Source organism: Solanum lycopersicum, chromosome 3, assembly GCF_036512215.1.
Source record: "Solanum lycopersicum chromosome 3, SLM_r2.1".
Classification (NCBI taxonomy): domain Eukaryota; kingdom Viridiplantae; phylum Streptophyta; class Magnoliopsida; order Solanales; family Solanaceae; genus Solanum; species Solanum lycopersicum.
In genome coordinates, this window is record NC_090802.1 from 37927165 (window position 1) to 37945508 (window position 18344).

Here is an 18344-nt window from a genome sequence, read left to right on the forward strand (position 1 = left end):
AGGAACTGAAATGTGATTTATTTTTGGTAAAAAGTCGATACAAACATCAATTTCCCGTTCGGGAGAAATACCGGGAAGATCATTTCGAAAAACCTTTGGAAATTCACTCATTACGGGGACTGACATTGTGGGAGGAATTTCAGAGACTAAATCTTACAATCTTACTATATGGTATAAACACCCTTTAGATATCATTTTGCATGATTTGAAACAAGAAATTATACGACCTGTAGGAATAGAATTTCCCCCCTTGCACTCTACAACGGGATCACTTTGAAAGTTAAACTTCACCACACTCGTTCTACAATCAATAGTGGCAATGCAAGAATGCAGCCAATCCATACCCAAAATGACATTAAAATCAAGCAGATCAAGTTCTACTATATAAACATAAGAAACTCTATTGAGCAACAATATAGGACAATTTCTAGACACCCTTTTTGCAACAACAGACTCACCCACCAATGTAGACACTATAAAAGGTTCATGAAAGACTATCGGGTAAAATGTCAAACATTTTAGCAACTATATGAGTATCAAATGATAAGGTATAATTGGGATCAAGTAAGGTATATACATCAATAATGAAGACTTTCAACATAACAGTCACCATGTAAGGAGAAGCCTCTTGCTCACCCCTAGAGCGAAGAGCATAGAATCGCTTTCTCTTTGGAGCCTCATTTGAACCACTTGCTTGAGCTTGACCATTACCCTTGTCTTAACCCCTCAGATTAGGGCAATACCTAACCTTGTGCCAATTTTTACCACAACGAAAAAAAATTTCCATTTCCTTAAGACAATAACCATAGTAAATCTTGCCACACTTTTCATAATGGCTTTTCGGTTAGTGAAATAGTACCGTTCCCTTTTTAGTCTTAGGGTTGGACACCGTAGCATCCATAAACTTGAGAAACTTAGAAGTAACTTGATTATATACGCACTTCTGAAACCTTTGCTTGTCTTGTATCTCAAGACTATTCATTGATGAACCTCCATCAAAATATATTGTCCTCTTAGCATCTCTACTCTTCCTCCTAGCCCTTGAATATTACACATGTATGAAATGAACCATAATATGATAAATGTTTATGTTGTCATGTAGCATATCCAAATGACACTAATCTTGCAAAACAACTTACCCCGCTTCTTGTTAAAAAAAATTTATTTTTTAATACCTAGGATCAGAAATCAAAGAAGAAGATGGTTGATAAACTCCACCACTTTAGCTTCCCTCTTCTCCCTATGGAAAAGTCTATCAACAAAACCTTCTTGAAAATTTCCCAAGTCACTAGTCCACCTCTTCAAGGACTATTGTCTATCAATTGGACGTACCATTCTTGAGCCACATGCTTTAGTTAGGTGGCTAACTCGACCTTCTCACTAGTAGAAAAACCAATAGCATAAAGGATCTTGTTGATTTCAATTGGACGTACCTTTGCTTCAGACCCTGGTTCTAGACTTTAGAAGAGACCAGCATCATTAACCTCTCAGAGGTCGCAGACAAGCCTCTTTTTAGCTTTCATCACAATCATACATTTAAATTTAGTGAAAAATATTAGAAAATTTTAAATTTACTTAAGTGTACTTAGACTTCATATAATTTTTGCGTACGAGTGATATACTAATAGATCAGCATTAACAACCATCTATTAATAGATTGAACAAATGAAATGAAGAATTCATTATATTATTAATAGTTTCCAAACCGGCCTTAATATAAATTCATAAATAAATATTTGAAAGAAACGCTAGGGACAACATCCACTACCTATGCTTAATCTACTAAATCTAGAATATAAAGTGTAATTCCTCGAACTCAAGAGGACCTACCAAAGTCTGGAGGTACTAATCCAAAAAGCATCAAACAAATCTTCAATCCTCTTCAAGGACAAGTGCCTATAAAAATAAAAATAGTGTATGGGTTAGTACATCCTTGTACTATGTATGGGTGACTTCACATAAACATATGAGGACTATGCATGATTAATGAAAGCTATTCCTATAAAAACATGCCATATTTGGAAAGTGAAGTCACCTTTTTTCCCTATTCTTTATTTATAAATCATTTATGAAAATGACATATTTTCATTCATTAAAAGCACACAACTCATTTTCTATATGAACATAAGACTTTAGAATCATTAACATAATTTTAAAATAACTCGAGCAAAAATATATATTTTTGCTCCCCTTCTAAGCCGAGAGCTCCTTTTCCCACACTTAGATTATTTTTCTGTATTTTTTTTCTTTTTGTTGTGTCATTCAATGATCTCCTTTTATCCTATGTTTTACTTACAAGAGCAATGATTCATTAGAGTCCCATTACTAAAATTAATGAAGTATGTAATCCAAAACACTAGGGAAATGATTTGACTACCCGAAATACAAGTTATTTTTTTCTTTCTTGTAAAATTGGGCATGAAGTCTTGATAAAACAATCTTTATTGTCTATGCCTATAATTTGATCATTTACATAATATAAAGAATAAGTTATATGCCCATTATTTGATCATTTGCATGATATAAAGATTATTAGCTATGCCCATTATTTGATCATTTGCATGATATAAAAATTATTGGTTGTGCCTATTTTTTGATCATTTGAATGATATATAGATTATTAGCTATGACCATTATCTGATCATTCACATAATATAAAGAATATAGGGCAATGAATAGCCATTATGTTTTGCTCCCTTTATTTTCATAAGCCAATAACTGCTAAAACATCATTCTTATCAAACACTAGTGATTTGATTTACTTATGCTTTTGCTAACTTAGTTCACTTTGGACTTAGATATCTTCCATTTTGATCTCATGTTCATTCTGAACATACTTTCCTTGATTTATTTCATTCTTTCTTTCTTACTTACTTCCTTTAAGAAATCATTAGCATTAAAATGACAAAGATCATGTGAACTAATATGAAATCAGTGTCTTTCCTACACTCAAAAGAGGTGGCTCACCCGCTAAAGTGAAACTGAATACTAGCATTTAAGCGAGACAAACAAAAGTTAAACCGAAAACTTCATATATATCTTAGGGGCATACACAAGCTAATAACCAATGGTAGCAACATAGTTGAAAGACTAGGAGATTTTTGAGACCCTTATAAACCTTTATGGTATCTCACGTCATGAGCCTTACATGTGCTTTTTCAAACTGATTAATAGTCTATCAGTGTTTCTCTCAATTTATCATACTTGACAACTTTTAGAGTTGCCTCATACATTATGGAAGCTTGCTTCTAGACTGAGGTATGCTTAGCTCAATGGATGAGTTGTTATCACTTTCTTTACTGATGAATATGAACTTCAATCTTACATTATCATTATGGTGTGAATGAGACTTGTCTCATGATTTCTAACACCCATTTATGTGAGTATATTTTACAGTTATTTAGGTGCAAGTGAGACATGTCTCACATCCTTTAACACCCTATTCTTGGTCAATTTTATGATTCATAAGCTATTGTGTATTTTCATTACTCACCTTATCTTGATAAACATTATTTGGTAGTCTTGTACCATTCTTGATGAAGTGTTATAAGGACTTATTTAATGTGCTACTATGTTAACAAGTTCATTTATATAGGGTATGTTGGGACCTATCCCAATCATTGGATTTCTCAGGGCTATGAGTTCATTGAGTTACATCTTGTGAAGTCATTCTTTAACATGTATTTGTCCTTACAAGAACATTATGATGGACATTGGCCGTATTTGAATAATATGGCTTTGTGATTGGCCAATTCTATTACATATTGGGAAATAATATTTTAAGCCAATTTATTGGCAAAAACCAAACATTCACTACACACTAGACATAAGAATATCATTACCCAGGTCAATTAACTTCATGTGTATACTATAGTTATCTCATAATTTTAAGCAAACCACCATTTAAAAATTTCATGTTCTCAAACACAATTGGGCATTACAACATTCTTATCGCATGTAAATTATATTCTAATCATAAGGATCTAACATGTAGGTATCATTCGACATTATTAAATCATAAAAACATACACATAATGAACAGTTAGCACCACATACCTATAGCATGCTCTAGATTGGCATTATACATACTACTACAATTTTAAATAGGGAGAACTAGGAAGATGAATATGCGATTCATTGGGAACAACCCTAGTTTTAATTTTCTTAAATTCTAAAATATTTGAAAAGACAGTTTGGAAAAGGAATCGAAGAGATAAAACCCATACGTTACTGTAGAATTGAATCAGCGAAGATCACCCCGTATTCTGCACGAAAAATCATGAAGAACAGCCTTGAAATTGCCTAAAGAGAATTGTTCACTGTTTTTCCTACATTTGTTACGGTTTTTGAGTTATGAGGTTCATTACCTCGTTAAACATGAGTCTACGTCATAGGAACTGCATATTAACAAATTAAACTTAGGTTAATTAACCTAATTACACAATTAATTATATAATTAACAAAACGTCCCTCCTAAATTGACTAAAAATATGAGATCATTTGACTTAGCCTTTAACGACCTGTTTAGTCGTTTTGAACAGTAGATTTTATTTCTGGAAAAACAGGCTGAGGCGACGGACCCCACGACAGACCTTCATGGGCACGACGGACCGTCGCAGGGTCTCGTTTCAAAACACTTAGAAAATCTGAAATTGGGTACTGAAAAATCGACTCTCTGAACTTCGTAACGGAATGGCAGGACGGACCGTCACAGACTCTTCAAAGAAATTGTGTCTCTGAACTCTCTGACGGAGCAGCAGGACGGACCGTCGCAGGCGCGACGGGCCATCACAGGCTGCGTAAATGCCAGTCTGAGTCGGAATTCCTTAATTGGTTTAAGGGACGTTTTTGACTATTCCTGCTTTAATTATAAAGTTAGTGGGTTAATGTTAATAAGTCTAATTACTTGGGGGTTAAAAGAGGTAACCTTAAGTTAATTAGTGGGTTATTATTGCCATCTTTGATTCGTAATTATATACTAATTAGGGTAAAAGAAAGAGGTTTGGAATAAGAAAATTTGAAAGCACAAGAGAGGGGGAAAACGAACGAAGAAGGAGGGAAGAAGAAAAGAGCTTTGGGAATTTGCTTGCTTGATCACTAGTCTTCGGTGGAGGTAGGTTATGGTTTCTCTTACGATATTCGTAGTAAACTCTTAATAGCGAATGATATGTATTGATAATATTGTAAACCCTGCTATGTGCTTAATTGTATGCTTGCATGAATGTAATTATATAATTGTGATTATATAAGCATGATGAAGTTATTGAATCCCAAATCTTGCAAAACCCTAATCTCTTTGTTAATGATGAGGCCTTGGTATAAAAGAACGCGTGATGAACTAAAATAATTGAGATTGATGATGCCTTGGTAAGAAAGAAGGCTTGATGAATTGATAGAAGGAGTTTTAGGGGATCGGGTGTCACGAACCGACACGTAGATTTAGGGGATCGAGTGTCACGAACCGACACGCAGATTTAGGGGATCGGGTGCCACGAATCGACACATAGATTTAGGGGATCGGGTGTCACAAACCGATACGTAGATTTAGGGGATCAGATGTCACGAACTGACACGTAGATTTAGGGGATCAGGTGTCACAAACCGACACGTAGATTTAGGGGATCGGGTGTCACGAACCGACACGTAGATTTAGGGGATCGGGTGTCACGAACCGACACGTAGATTTAGGAGATCGAAGTGTCATGTTCTGACACATAGTAGTAGGGGATCGGAGTGTCACGTACCGACACAAGAGGATTAATGAATATGAGGGAGCAGAGTGTCACGTACCGACACAAGAGAAATAAAGATAATGAATCTGGAAAGATGTTAATATACTCAATCTTATGAACATAATTCCTAAATGAGTATGGAATTGAGGATTGAGTCTTCATGTGTGAACATGACGGTAATTGTTAATGAGATATTACTTGCTGTTGCTACATGTTGAGTGTCATAGTTGATTTTATGATAGTACTTGGTATATATTGATTTCTATTTTGAGTTGGTCGATGATATCTACTCAGTACCCGTGTTTTGTACTGACCCCTACTTTTATGTTTTCTTCTAGTTTATTTGTGGAGTGCAGCAAACGTGCCGTCATCTTCGACTCAACAGTAACTCTAGACATTCTTCATTACACAGGATATCAGGGTGAGCGAATGCTTATAGCTTGGACTGGATCTTCCTCTTCATGTCTTGATGCCTTGAAGTTCCGGCATGGACTAGCTTTTGTGTATTTTTAGCTTCTTAGAAACTCTTAGATTTAGTAGTTTGAAGTAGATGTTCTTGTGATGATGACTTCCAGATTTTGGGAAATAATAGTTAATGTATTGGTTTTTATTAATGAGTTTAAGTCTTCCGCATTACTTTATATTGATATTACATTGAAATGTTAAGGTTTAAATTGGTTGGTTCGCTCACATAGGAGGGTAAGTGTGGGTGCCAGTCGCGGCTCGGTTTTGGGTCGTGACAAACTTGGTATCAGAGCATTAAGTTCGTTGGTCTCATCACACAAGAACGAGTCTAGTAGAGTCTTAAGGAACGGTAGGGGTACGCCTTTACTTTTTATTGAGAGGCTATAAGACTTTAGGAAAATTCCATTCTTTCTTTCTTTCTTTGGTGCTATTATTTGGGTCCAATTGGTATCTAGGTGGTACAAATTGGTATCTGACCATCTTCACTGTAGTTCGCAGATGGTTAGAACTAGAGCAACAACCGCGCCAACATCAACATCGGCAAGACAAGAAACGTCTGAGCAAGCCACTGGGGCTGTAGCTCGAGAAAGAGTAGCGGCAACACGCCGTGGTAGAGGTCGTGGGAGGACATCCTCTAGAGGAAGAGGACGAGCACCTAGCCCTTCTGATACTAGGGCGGTGACTCCTCCACCGACTGAGGAAGTGGTAAGAGAGGGTGAGAAAGGGGAGAATGAACAAGTGCAAAATGAAGAATTACCACCCCAACCTACCCCAGAGATGATCAATCAAGTTCTCGCTTATCTTAGTGGGTTGTCTGATCAGGGTCAGGCCCCTCCAGTGTTTTCTGCACCAACACCTCCGGTTTCAGAGGTACAACATGCAGCCACTATGGCTCCTCGTATGGATGCCTCATTGGACATAGGAACGTTTCCACGTCTGACTACTGGGCCTATAATGACAAATGATCAGCATGAACTTTTCAGTAAGTTCTTGAAATTGAAACCTCCAGTCTTCAAGGGTGCTGAATCTGAGGATGCTTACGATTTTTTGGTTGACTGTCATGAGCTACTACACAAGATGGGTATAGTAGAATGGTTTGGTGTTGAGTTCGTGAGTTATCAGTTTCAAGGGAGCGCCAAAATGTGGTGGCGGTCACATGTTGAGTGTCAACCAACAGAGGCACCACCTATGACTTGGGACTCATTCTCTAACTTGCTTATGGAGAAGTATATCCCCCGGACTTTGAGGGATAGGAAAAGGAATGAGTTCGTGAGCCTAGAGCAAGGTAGGATGTCGTTCAATGCATATGAGGCTAAGTTTCGTGCACTATGCAGATATGCCACCCAACTTTGTTTCTGTCCACAAGAGCTGATTCGTCGTTTTGTGAAGGGGTTGAGGTCAGAGTTGCAGATTTCAGCCTTACAGGTAGCGGCTATGGTAAAATCCTTCCAAGAAGTAGTAGATTTCGTGGTAGAGGTGGAAGGAGTGAGGCAAGATGAATTCACCATGGCATCGAAATCAAAGAGGTTTCGAAAGGGAGGTGAGTTTAATGGCTCTTACTCTAGAGGATAGGGTTCAGGAGGTTACTCAGTTCGACCAATTCAGTCTTCGCTACAGACTCTAGTTGGGGGTCCACCTCAGACCGGTCATCACTTCTCTGAGAGACCTATGCTTGAATCCAGAGAGTGTTAATGTTGTCGGGAGACTGGACAATTAGGAGAAATTGTCCAAAACAGACTTATAGACCTCCAATGGCTAGAGGTAGATGTGGTCATGGTAGAGGCCGTTATTCTGGAGGACGTGGTGGTCGAGGTAATGGTGGTCACCAAAATGGTCGAGGTGATGGGCAAACTGGAGCCACTACATAACAACATGGTAGGGGCAATGGACAGACAAGCGATAGGGCCCATTGTTACTCTTTCCCTGGGCGGTCTAAAGTAGAGACATCTGATGCTGTCATCACAAGAAATCTTCTGGTTTCTGGTTTGTGATTGCATGGCTTCTGTATTGTTTGATCCTGGATCCACATTTTCTTATGTATCTTCCTCATTTGCTAATGGTCTAAATTTACATTGTGAATTACTTGATATGCCTATTCGTGTTTCTACTCCGGTGGGTGAGTCTGCGGTAGTTGAAAAGGTATATAGGTCTTGTTTGGTGAACTTTGTGGGGAGCAACACTTATGTAGATTTGGTTATCTTAGAAATGGATGATTTTGATGTAATTCTGGGTATGACTTGGCTTTCTCCGCAAATTTCGATCTTGGATTGTAATGCTAAAACGGTGACGTTAGCCAAGCCAGGGACAGATCCCTTAGTGTGGGAGGGTGACTAACTTCCTATCCGGTGCGTATCATCTCCTTTCTTTGTGCTAAGAAAATTGTTAGTAAAGGGTGTTTAGCTTTGTTGGCACATCTCAAGGATAACACTACTCAAGTACCTTCGATTGAGTCGGTTTCGGTGGTCTGCGAGTTTCTGGATGTGTTCCCTGCAGATCTTCCTGTTACGCCACCAGATAGGGATATTGAGTTCTATATTGATCTTGAACCGGGTACTCGCTCCATTTCTATACCCCCTTATAGAATGGCTCCCGCGGAGTTAAGAGAGTTAAAAGCCCAACTTCAAGAGTTGTTGAGCAAAGGCTTCATTAGACCAACTGCATCCCCTTGGGGTGCTCCGGTGTTATTTGTGAAGAAGAAGGATGGGAGTTTTCGGATGTGCATAGACTACCGGAGGTTGAACAAGGTAACCATAAAGAACCAGTATCCTCTTCCTCGCATTGATGAATTGATCGATCAGTTACAAGGTGCATGTGTCTTCTCTAAATTGACTTGAGATCTGGTTATCATCAATTGAAAATACGAGCAACGGATGTGCCAAAGACCGCTTTTACAACCTAGTATGGGCATTACGAATTTGTAGTGATGTCTTTTGGTCTTACGAATGCCTCTGCTGCGTTCATGAGTTTGATGAACGGGATTTTTAAGCCATATTTGGATCTCTTTTTTATCGTATTTATTGATGACATACTGATATACTCTAAAAGTAGGGAGGAACATGAGGAGCATTTGAGAATGGTATCGGAAATGTAGAGGGAGAAAAAGCTTTATGCCAAGTTCTCTAAGTGTGAGTTTTGGCTAGATGCAGTGTCCTTCTTGGGGCACGTGGTTTCAAAGGATGGAGTGATGGTGGATCCTTCTAAGATTGAGACAGTGAAGAATTGGGTAAGACCTACTAATGTGTCAGAAATAAGGAGCTTTGTTGGGTTAGCTAGCTACTACCGCCGATTCGTCAAGGGTTTCTCTTCTATTGCTTCCCAACTGACGAACATGACTAAGCAAAATGTTCCATTTGTATGGTCGGATGAGTGTGAGGAAAGCTTTCAGAAGCTCAAGACTCTGTTGACTAATGCACAAATTCTCACCTTGCCAGTGGAAGGTAAGAATTTCATTGTCTTTTGTGATGCATCCTATTCGGGTTTGGGTGCAGTGCTAATGCAAGAGAAAAATGTGATTTCTTATGCTTCACGATAATTAAAAGTGCATCAACGTAACTATCCAACCCATGATTTGGAATTGGCTGCGTTAGTGTTTGCCTTAAAGCAATGGAGACACTATCTATATGGGGTTAAGTGTGAAGTATACATGGATCATCGTAGCCTACAGTATGTCTTTACTCAAAAAGATTTGAATTTGAGACAGAGGAGATGCCCATTCCTGAATGGAAGTGGGAAAGGATTGCAATGGATTTCGTGGTTGGTCTTCCAAAGACAACGGGTAAGTATGACTCTATTTGGGTGATTGTTGATAGGTTAACTAAGTCTGCTCATTTCATTCCGGTCAAGGTGACTTACAATGCAAAGAAGTTAGCCAAAATCTATGTCTCAGAAATTGTTCAGTTGCATGGGGTTCAACTCTCCATCATATAAGATAGAGGTACGCAATTTACTTCTATGTTTTGAAAAATATTGCATGCGGAATTAGGTACTAGGTTGGACCTTAGTACTGCGTTCCATCCTCAGACCGATGGTCAGTCTGAGCGAACGATTCAAGTGTTGGAGGATATGCTTCGTGCATGTGTGATAGAATTTAGTGGTCAGTAGGATAGCTTCTTACCCTTAGCAGAGTTCTCCTACAATAATAGCTATTACTCAAGCAATGATATGGCCCCATTTGAGGCACTATATGGGAGAAGATGTAGGTCTCCCATTGGGTGGTTTGATGCATTTCAAGTTAGACCTTGGGATACTTACCTTCTGAGGGAATCGTTAGATAAAGTGAAATGTATTCAATAAAAGCTTTTAGCGGCGCAAAGTAGACAGAAGGAGTATGCAGATCGGAAGGTTAGGGACTTGGAGTTTATGGAGGGTGAACAAGTCTTGTTGAAGGTTTCGCCAATGAAAGGGGTGATGCGGTTTGGTAAGCGAGGTAAACTTAGCCCAAGGTATGTTGGTCCATTTGAAGTACTTAAGCGAGTAGGGGAGGTGGATTATGAGTTAGCCTTGCCTCCAGGGCTGTCCGGAGTGCATCCGGTATTCCATGTGTCTATGTTGAAAAGATACCATGGGGATGGAAACTACATCACTCGCTGGGATTCAGTTTTGCTTGATGAGAATTTGTCTTATGAGGAGGAACCTGTTGCCATTCTAGATAGAGAAATTCGCAAGTTGAGATCAAGGGAGATTGCATCCATCAAAGTTCAATGGAAGAATCGACCCGTTGAAGAAGCCACTTGGGAGAAGGAGGCAGATATGCGAGAAAGATATCTGCCCTTTTCGCCCTTGTTTTCCTTCTTGTGATCGTTCGGGGATGAGTGATGGGTAAATTGCTATCTATTGTAACGACCTGTTTAGTCGTTTTGAACAGCAGTTTTTATTTCTGGAAAAACAGGCTGAGGCGACGTACCCCACGACGGACCGTCATGGGCACGACGGACCGTCGTAGGGTCTCGTTTCAAAACACTTAGAAAATCTGAAATTGGGTACTAAAAAATTGACTCTCTGAACTTTGTAATGGAATGGAAGGACGGACCGTCACAGACTCTTCAGAGAAATTGAGTCTCTGAACTCTGTGACGGAGCAGCAGGATGGACCGTCGCAGGCGCGACGGGCCGTCACAGGCTTCGTAAATCCCAGTCTGAGTCGAAATTCCTCAATTGTTTTAAGGGACTTTTTTGACTATTCCTGCTTTAATTATAAAGTTAGTGGCTTAATGTTAATAAGTCTAATTATTTGGGGGTTAAAAGAGGTAACCTTAAGTTAATTAGTGGGTTATTATTTCCATCTTTTATTCGTAATTATATACTAATTAGGGTAAAAGAAAGAGTGTTGGAATAAGAAAATTTGAAAGCACAAGAGAAGGAGAAAACGAACGAACAAGGAGGGAAGAAGAACAAAGCTTTGGGAATTTGCTTGCTTGATCACTAGTCTTCGGTGGAGGTAGGTTATGGTTTCTCTTACGATATTCGTAGTAAACTCTTAATAGTGAAGTATATGTATTGATAATATTTTAAACCCTGCTATGTGCTTAATTGTATGCTTGCATGAATGTAAGTATATAATTGTGATTATATAAGCATGATGAAGTTATTGAATCCCAAATCTTGCAAAACCCTAATCTCTTTGTTAATGATGAGGCCTTGGTATAAAAGAAGGCTTGATGAACTAAAATAATTGAAATTGATGATGCCTTGGTAAGAAAGAAGGCTTGATGAATTGATAGAAAGAGATTTAGGGGATCCGGTGTCACGAACTGACACGTAGATTTAGGAGATCGGGTGTCACGAACTGACACGTAGATTTAGGGCATCGGGTGTCATGAACCGACACGTAGATTTAGGAGATCGGGTGTCACAAACCGACATGTAGATTTAGGGAATCGGGTGTCACGAATCGACACATAGATTTAGGGGATCGGGTGTCACGAACTGACACATAGATTTAGGGGATCGGGTGTCACGAACCCACACGTAGATTTAGGGGATCGGGTGTCACGAACCGACACATAGATTTAGGAGATTGGGTGTCACGAACCGACACGTAGATTTAGGGGATCGGAGTGTAACGTTTCGACACATAGTAGTAGGGGATCGGAGTGTCACGTACCGACACAAGAGGATTAATGAATATGAGGGAGCGGAGTGTCACGTAACGACACAAGATAAATAAAGATAATGAATCTTGAAAGATGTTAATATACTCAATCTAATGAACATAATTCCCAAATGAGTATGGTATTGAGGCTTGAGTCTTCTTGTTTGAACTTGACGGTAATTGTTAATGATATAGTACTTGCTGTTGCTACATGTTGAGTGTCATAGTTGATTTTAAGATATTACTTTGTATATATTGATTTCTATTATGAGTTGGCCGATGATATCTTCTCAGTACCTGTGTTCTGTACTGACCCCTACTTTTATGTTTTCTTCTTCTTTGTTTGTGGAGTGCAGCAAACGTGCCGTCATCTTCGACTCAACAGTAACTCTAGCCAGTCTTCACTACTCCGGATATCAGGGTGAGCTAATGCTTCTAGCTTGGACTTGATCTTCCTCTTCATGTCTTGATGCCTTGAAGTTCCGGCATGGACTAGCTTTTGTGTATTTTTAGCTTCTTAGAAACTCTTAGATTTAGTAGTTTGAAGTAGATGTTCTTTTGATGATGACTTCCAGTTTTTGGGAAATAGTAGTTATTGAATTGGTTTTTATTAATGAGTTTAAGTCTTCCGCATTACTTTATATTGATATTACATTGAAATGTTAAGGTTTAAATTGGTTGGTTCGCTCACATAGGCGGGTAAGTGTGGGTGCCAGTAGCGGCTCGGTTTTGGGTAGTGACATAGAAAAATCTGAAAATATTCTATGGTGTCTCGGCTTGATCATTAATTTTTAATTAGTACTGTAAGTTACTAATTTAATTAATTAAGTTACCTAGGGTAATTAATAAAGTACCCCTAAGTCACTACGACCATAACAATCCTCTTTGGACCATGCAAGATTAGGTACTAGGATGTTTCTTTAGTTACTTACCCGGCTACTGTCACCCTGTTACATTTTACAATTTCGGATACACTAGTTAGTTTATATTATTTAATCCTAGGTTAGTTATTTAGGTAAGTTAGTTAGAACCTAGAATTTTTTTGGACGCTACGCCCCACATGGATTTACCCATGCGTGTTTCTACCCCCTAACCGTCCTAAGTTAATTAAGTTGGCTCTTGGTCACTTGGTCTCTTGCATTTGTGATTGCACATGTGTTGCTGCACGTATCTTGTCCAAGTACCTTCACTATGTAGTTGGGCACTGATTAATCTATATAATCATTTTAAATGATCATCTTTTATTGCACCTACGCTTGACACTTGGATGTCTCATACCTAATGTGTTGGATCTACGAAATGAAAATTTTATTAGCTTAGGGTCTTCATTGGAGGTACGATTCCTAAAAAATCTTGGATTGGAGCATTGAACATTAACATGTATCTCAATACATAGAAATTGTCTAACAACACAATGCAGTCCATTATATGAGAGGCCATTTTAGCAACTTGTTTATTTGCTTGTTGTACAACCTCCCAATTAGCTTGGGCCGTCATGGCATGAGTTTGAGTAGTGGTGGCTTTTGCTTGAGAAGTATCGAATTGGTCCATTTGGAAGAGAGAGCCCCTTATGTTTTCATCTGTCAAAGGAGGAGGATTCACCGGAGCTTGGTAATCATTCACATCTTCCTCAAGAGAAGAAACTTGATCATCACGGGAGGAACTCCGGCGTTGGCATTCTCTTGTTTATGTATTTGTGCCACATCTATTCGATTATTCATTTCCTAAAATCACAATAATAGGATTAGATGCAAAATCACATAGAGCTAATAGTCTAAAGGCATGATATTGGTTTTCCAAGAAAGTGAGAGTTTCCTAGGCATCACAGAGGTTCCTATGCATAAATGTGGCACACTTCACAATTAGTCATAATAGTTGTTTTATATCCTAACCATCTAATAAGATTTTAATAACTTGGGCATAACCCATACATCAATGTAAGAATGCCTCACATGGACTATACAATATTTCATACTAAATGAAAAGGATTGAATATAATAGTTTTAATCTACAATTAACTCCATTAGCTAGATAGTGGCATCACCTTTGGAAAGTGAAGACCTACCCTACTTGGATGGATAATAGATCCAAGACTTCTTCAAGTCATCTTTAAAGCATTTCAACGACCGGAACCTAAAATTTTGGGGGAAATAAATAAATGGGGTTAGTACAGAACTTGTACTAAGTATGAGGCCATATGCACACATACTTTAAAAACATGCTAAGAAAAGGACATTTCATAAAGTATGCATTTTGTTTTTAAAACCTTTATGCACATTCAACAAGACCATCTTACCCAACAAAGCATGTTCATTTTAAGTCATAGTCATGTACATCCCATGTCCGAAAACATCAATTCTAGTCAAGTCAACATGCATACAATATTTTTGAATACAAATTCATGTAACTCAATCATCATAAAGTAATAGTAATAACAAGTATCAATAAGAGCATCTTTCAACATAAAGAAAGTAAGACCATTAACCATGAACCGCTATCAAGTAAACAAGTGCAATGACCAAGCAAATCCCTATATCCTTACAAAATCAAGTAAACCAACAAGAATCATGAATAACATCCTACTTAACATAATATAACATGTAAGAGTACATATAATCATACTTTAACAATATAGACCAACACATATTCATAAGTGACAACAATCAACATATAGTATCAACAATGTCAAAGTTCATCATATATCATCGTAAGGATATACTTATGTAATTGCAACTTGTTAAAGTTCCCTTCGAGGAAACTAGTGCAAGGCATAGGTAGAGTCCCATATCCATACTTAAGCTAAGTCAACCTCTCAAGTCACCCTAGTTAGTTTGTACTTAATTAAGTCATTTTTTATTAGGGAACACTTTCCTTAACCGACATAGACAAGGTGTTGTAAAACCTTACACCGAAAGAAGGTTGTCTAATAGTCGAAGTAAAACAAATCATAAATGTTTCTTTCTAGGTGGATCCACTAGGTACTTTTTCTATGGGGTCAACATAGTTCAAGAACTAAGTGATATGTATAATCTATCTATATACTAGTTGTCAATTGGGGCCTCCTCATATGGGAATCGATTTGATGGGTATCCCTCATTAGGGATTCAACACCACCTGTCGAACTAAAACGTGGATCTTTCTCTATGGAAAGTCGTCACTTCCCATTGTCAAGTTCAGTCGGTGCTAAGCGGAAGGCACTTTTTTTGGAATGTCTTTAATGTCTTTATTAATTATCATAACTTAATGTAGTTCATGGGGTCTAAATTTTGTATACTCATTATCAACATAGATCAATAAGAATTTCATGAATATTGTCCTTACATTACAATTTATATAGATTAGGTTAGCACATTAATATCCTTATATTATGATAAGGCATATTGGTAAATCATTCACCATCCTTATAACATTTACATCTTAAGATAACACCTCATGATCATAGTAAATACATTTCAATTTGACATAATACCGCCTTATAAATCCTAAAATAAGTCATACTCCAATACAACAACATGACTTAATCATAATTGACCACATTTTGTAATAAAGAAGAGAGACCATAAGACTTACCAAGTCTATTTCATTGTTCTTTGTCAAGGTCTTACCAAAAAAACGCAATTAACCCCAATATCGGTATATATTATCATAAGTCAAATAAATAACAATATAACAAGGCTAGAAGAACCACTACATATATAGGTCAATTAACAACATACTTCCTAACGTAGATCATATTCTAAAGAACTTGCATGAAATACTTCAAATAACCCTAATTAATTCATGAATATTATAAAAACATTATCTAATAGTAATTTAACAAATAATTAAGGCAATTGAACCAATACAACCTATTTAATATCAAGATCAAAACCCATGGTTAAGGGTTAAGGGTCATCTTCTACAAACTAGACAAAACCATCAATATATATCATAATTATGTTATAATACATGTTAATATATTCATAATATCCAATATAAATCATAAATAAATAAATTTATTAATAAACTTTTTATTGGATGAAAACCCACTAGAAAACTAATCTTTGGAAATAAAGTTGATGTAACCCTTTGAGAAAAGAGGTGTCAGAGGCAAATTACATCCCATAAATTAATGTTTGACGAAAAATTGATGGTGAAATAGTCAATTTAAATACCCCAAAACCCTCCCCTATCTTGGTCTTCAATGTTGTTTTCCACTAGAGAGACAAAGAAGAGAGAGTAAAGAGAGAACGAAGAGTATTTTGAATTGTGAGTTTTCATTAGTCTAATGGGGTTGGGTATTTATATGGGGGAAATTAACATAACTAGACCTCCCTTAATCCTTAAATAACCAACAAAACCCTCAATAAATTATTTAAGACTTAGTCAAAACATGAAGGAAATTGGATCCTCACTGACGAGACCTCGACCAACGGTATGTCTATTAGTCAACGACCCCCCCCCCATTCCGCGATGCACATCCCTAATATTTTTAAGATATTGTGCACATTACGCCCTAAAATAAATTGTCTATGTGTTGGTCGAAAGATGGCATCGACACCCCATCAATGCCTTTTTATGGGTGCATACTGCCCAGGTAGTATTTGTCTCCAAACTAAAGGTTCCTCCCCAAGTGCCCTTAGTTTGTCCTTGGGGAGTCATACCATGACGTTTCGACTATAATAAAATTAAGCACTTGTTAAAAATATGTCCACCAATTTTAATCATTTTCCATCTTCTAAAAGCTATTTAAATAGGCTAAGGCATGCTAGTACCTCATTGAAATATTTTCAGGACATCATGGACGTTGTAGGACGTTTTGGTTTCTAAACTTCCTAAATGACTTATATTCATTAAAAGGACCTTAAAATAGTGTCTATACCATATGACACTCATGTTAGGCTATAGTACACATCTTTGATTTTTTAATTGTTACAACATAGACATTCACATTGACATTTATATTGACGTTGACATTAACATTCAAGTTCACATTTACATTAATGTTTATATTCACGTTGACATTTACATTGAAGTTAACATTGACGTTCATGCTGAATTTTTTATTAATGTTAACGATTACGTTCTCGTTGACGTTTGTATATAAGTTTACGTTTACATTTATGTTAACATTAACAGTAACATTCTTGTTTATGTTGACGTTAACCTTGACTTTAATATTTATGTTGGTGTTCACGTTCAGATTCACGTTCATGTTGAAGTTTGCATTGACATTGAATCTTATAGTTACATTAACGTTCTTGTTTACGTTCATGTTTGTGTTGACATTGACGTTGACATTGATATTAACATTGATATTGACATTAAATTTCAAACTGACGTTGACGTTTAAGTTTTTGTTGTAGTTAACATTCGTGTTGCTGTTTACATTGACGTACATATTTATGTTCATCTTAACATTTACGTTCACATTGAAATGGTCATTCTCTTTCATGTTGATATTCACGTAAATGTTCACATTGATGATCACGTTCACATTGACGTTTAAATTAATATTTACGTTGACGTTCATGTTAACATTCAGACTGACATTGACGTTCACTTTAACCATGAAAATTATGTTCACGCAGACAATTACATTTACGTTGATGCTAACCTTGACATTAACATTCAGTTTGATATTGATGTTGACGTTGATATTGATGTTGACATTGATGTTGATGTTGACATTGACATTTATGTTTACGTTCATTTAGACGTTCACGTGAACATTCATGTTGACATTCACGTGGACATTCACGTTCATTTTGATGTTTATATTTACGTTCATGTTGATATTAACCTACACATTCACGTTCATGTTCACATCGACGTTTATATTGATGATGACATTTTAAGTCGACGTTACCATTGACATTCATGTTCACATTGATATTTGTATTGACTTTACGTTTATGTTGAATCTGATATTGCCATTAACAATAACTTTGATGTCCATGATGTTGACATTGACTTTGACATTACGTTGACGTTGACTTTCATGTTTAAGTTTATGTTGACATTTATGTTGAAGTTCACGTTGACTTTCACATTGACGATGCCATTCACGTTGATATA

General features: G+C 37.1%; 1 protein-coding gene across 1 annotated transcript in view; it reads left to right on the top strand.

Moving 5' to 3' along the window:
* The window catches only part of LOC138347567 (uncharacterized), a 33630-nt gene that overhangs the window by 12208 nt on the left and 3078 nt on the right, over positions 1-18344 (top strand). The window contains exons 8-9 of the mRNA XM_069295863.1: positions 17470-17613; positions 17812-17991. Coding sequence (XP_069151964.1) covers positions 17470-17613; positions 17812-17991 — 324 coding nt within the window. The remainder of the gene's footprint in view (positions 1-17469; positions 17614-17811; positions 17992-18344) is intronic.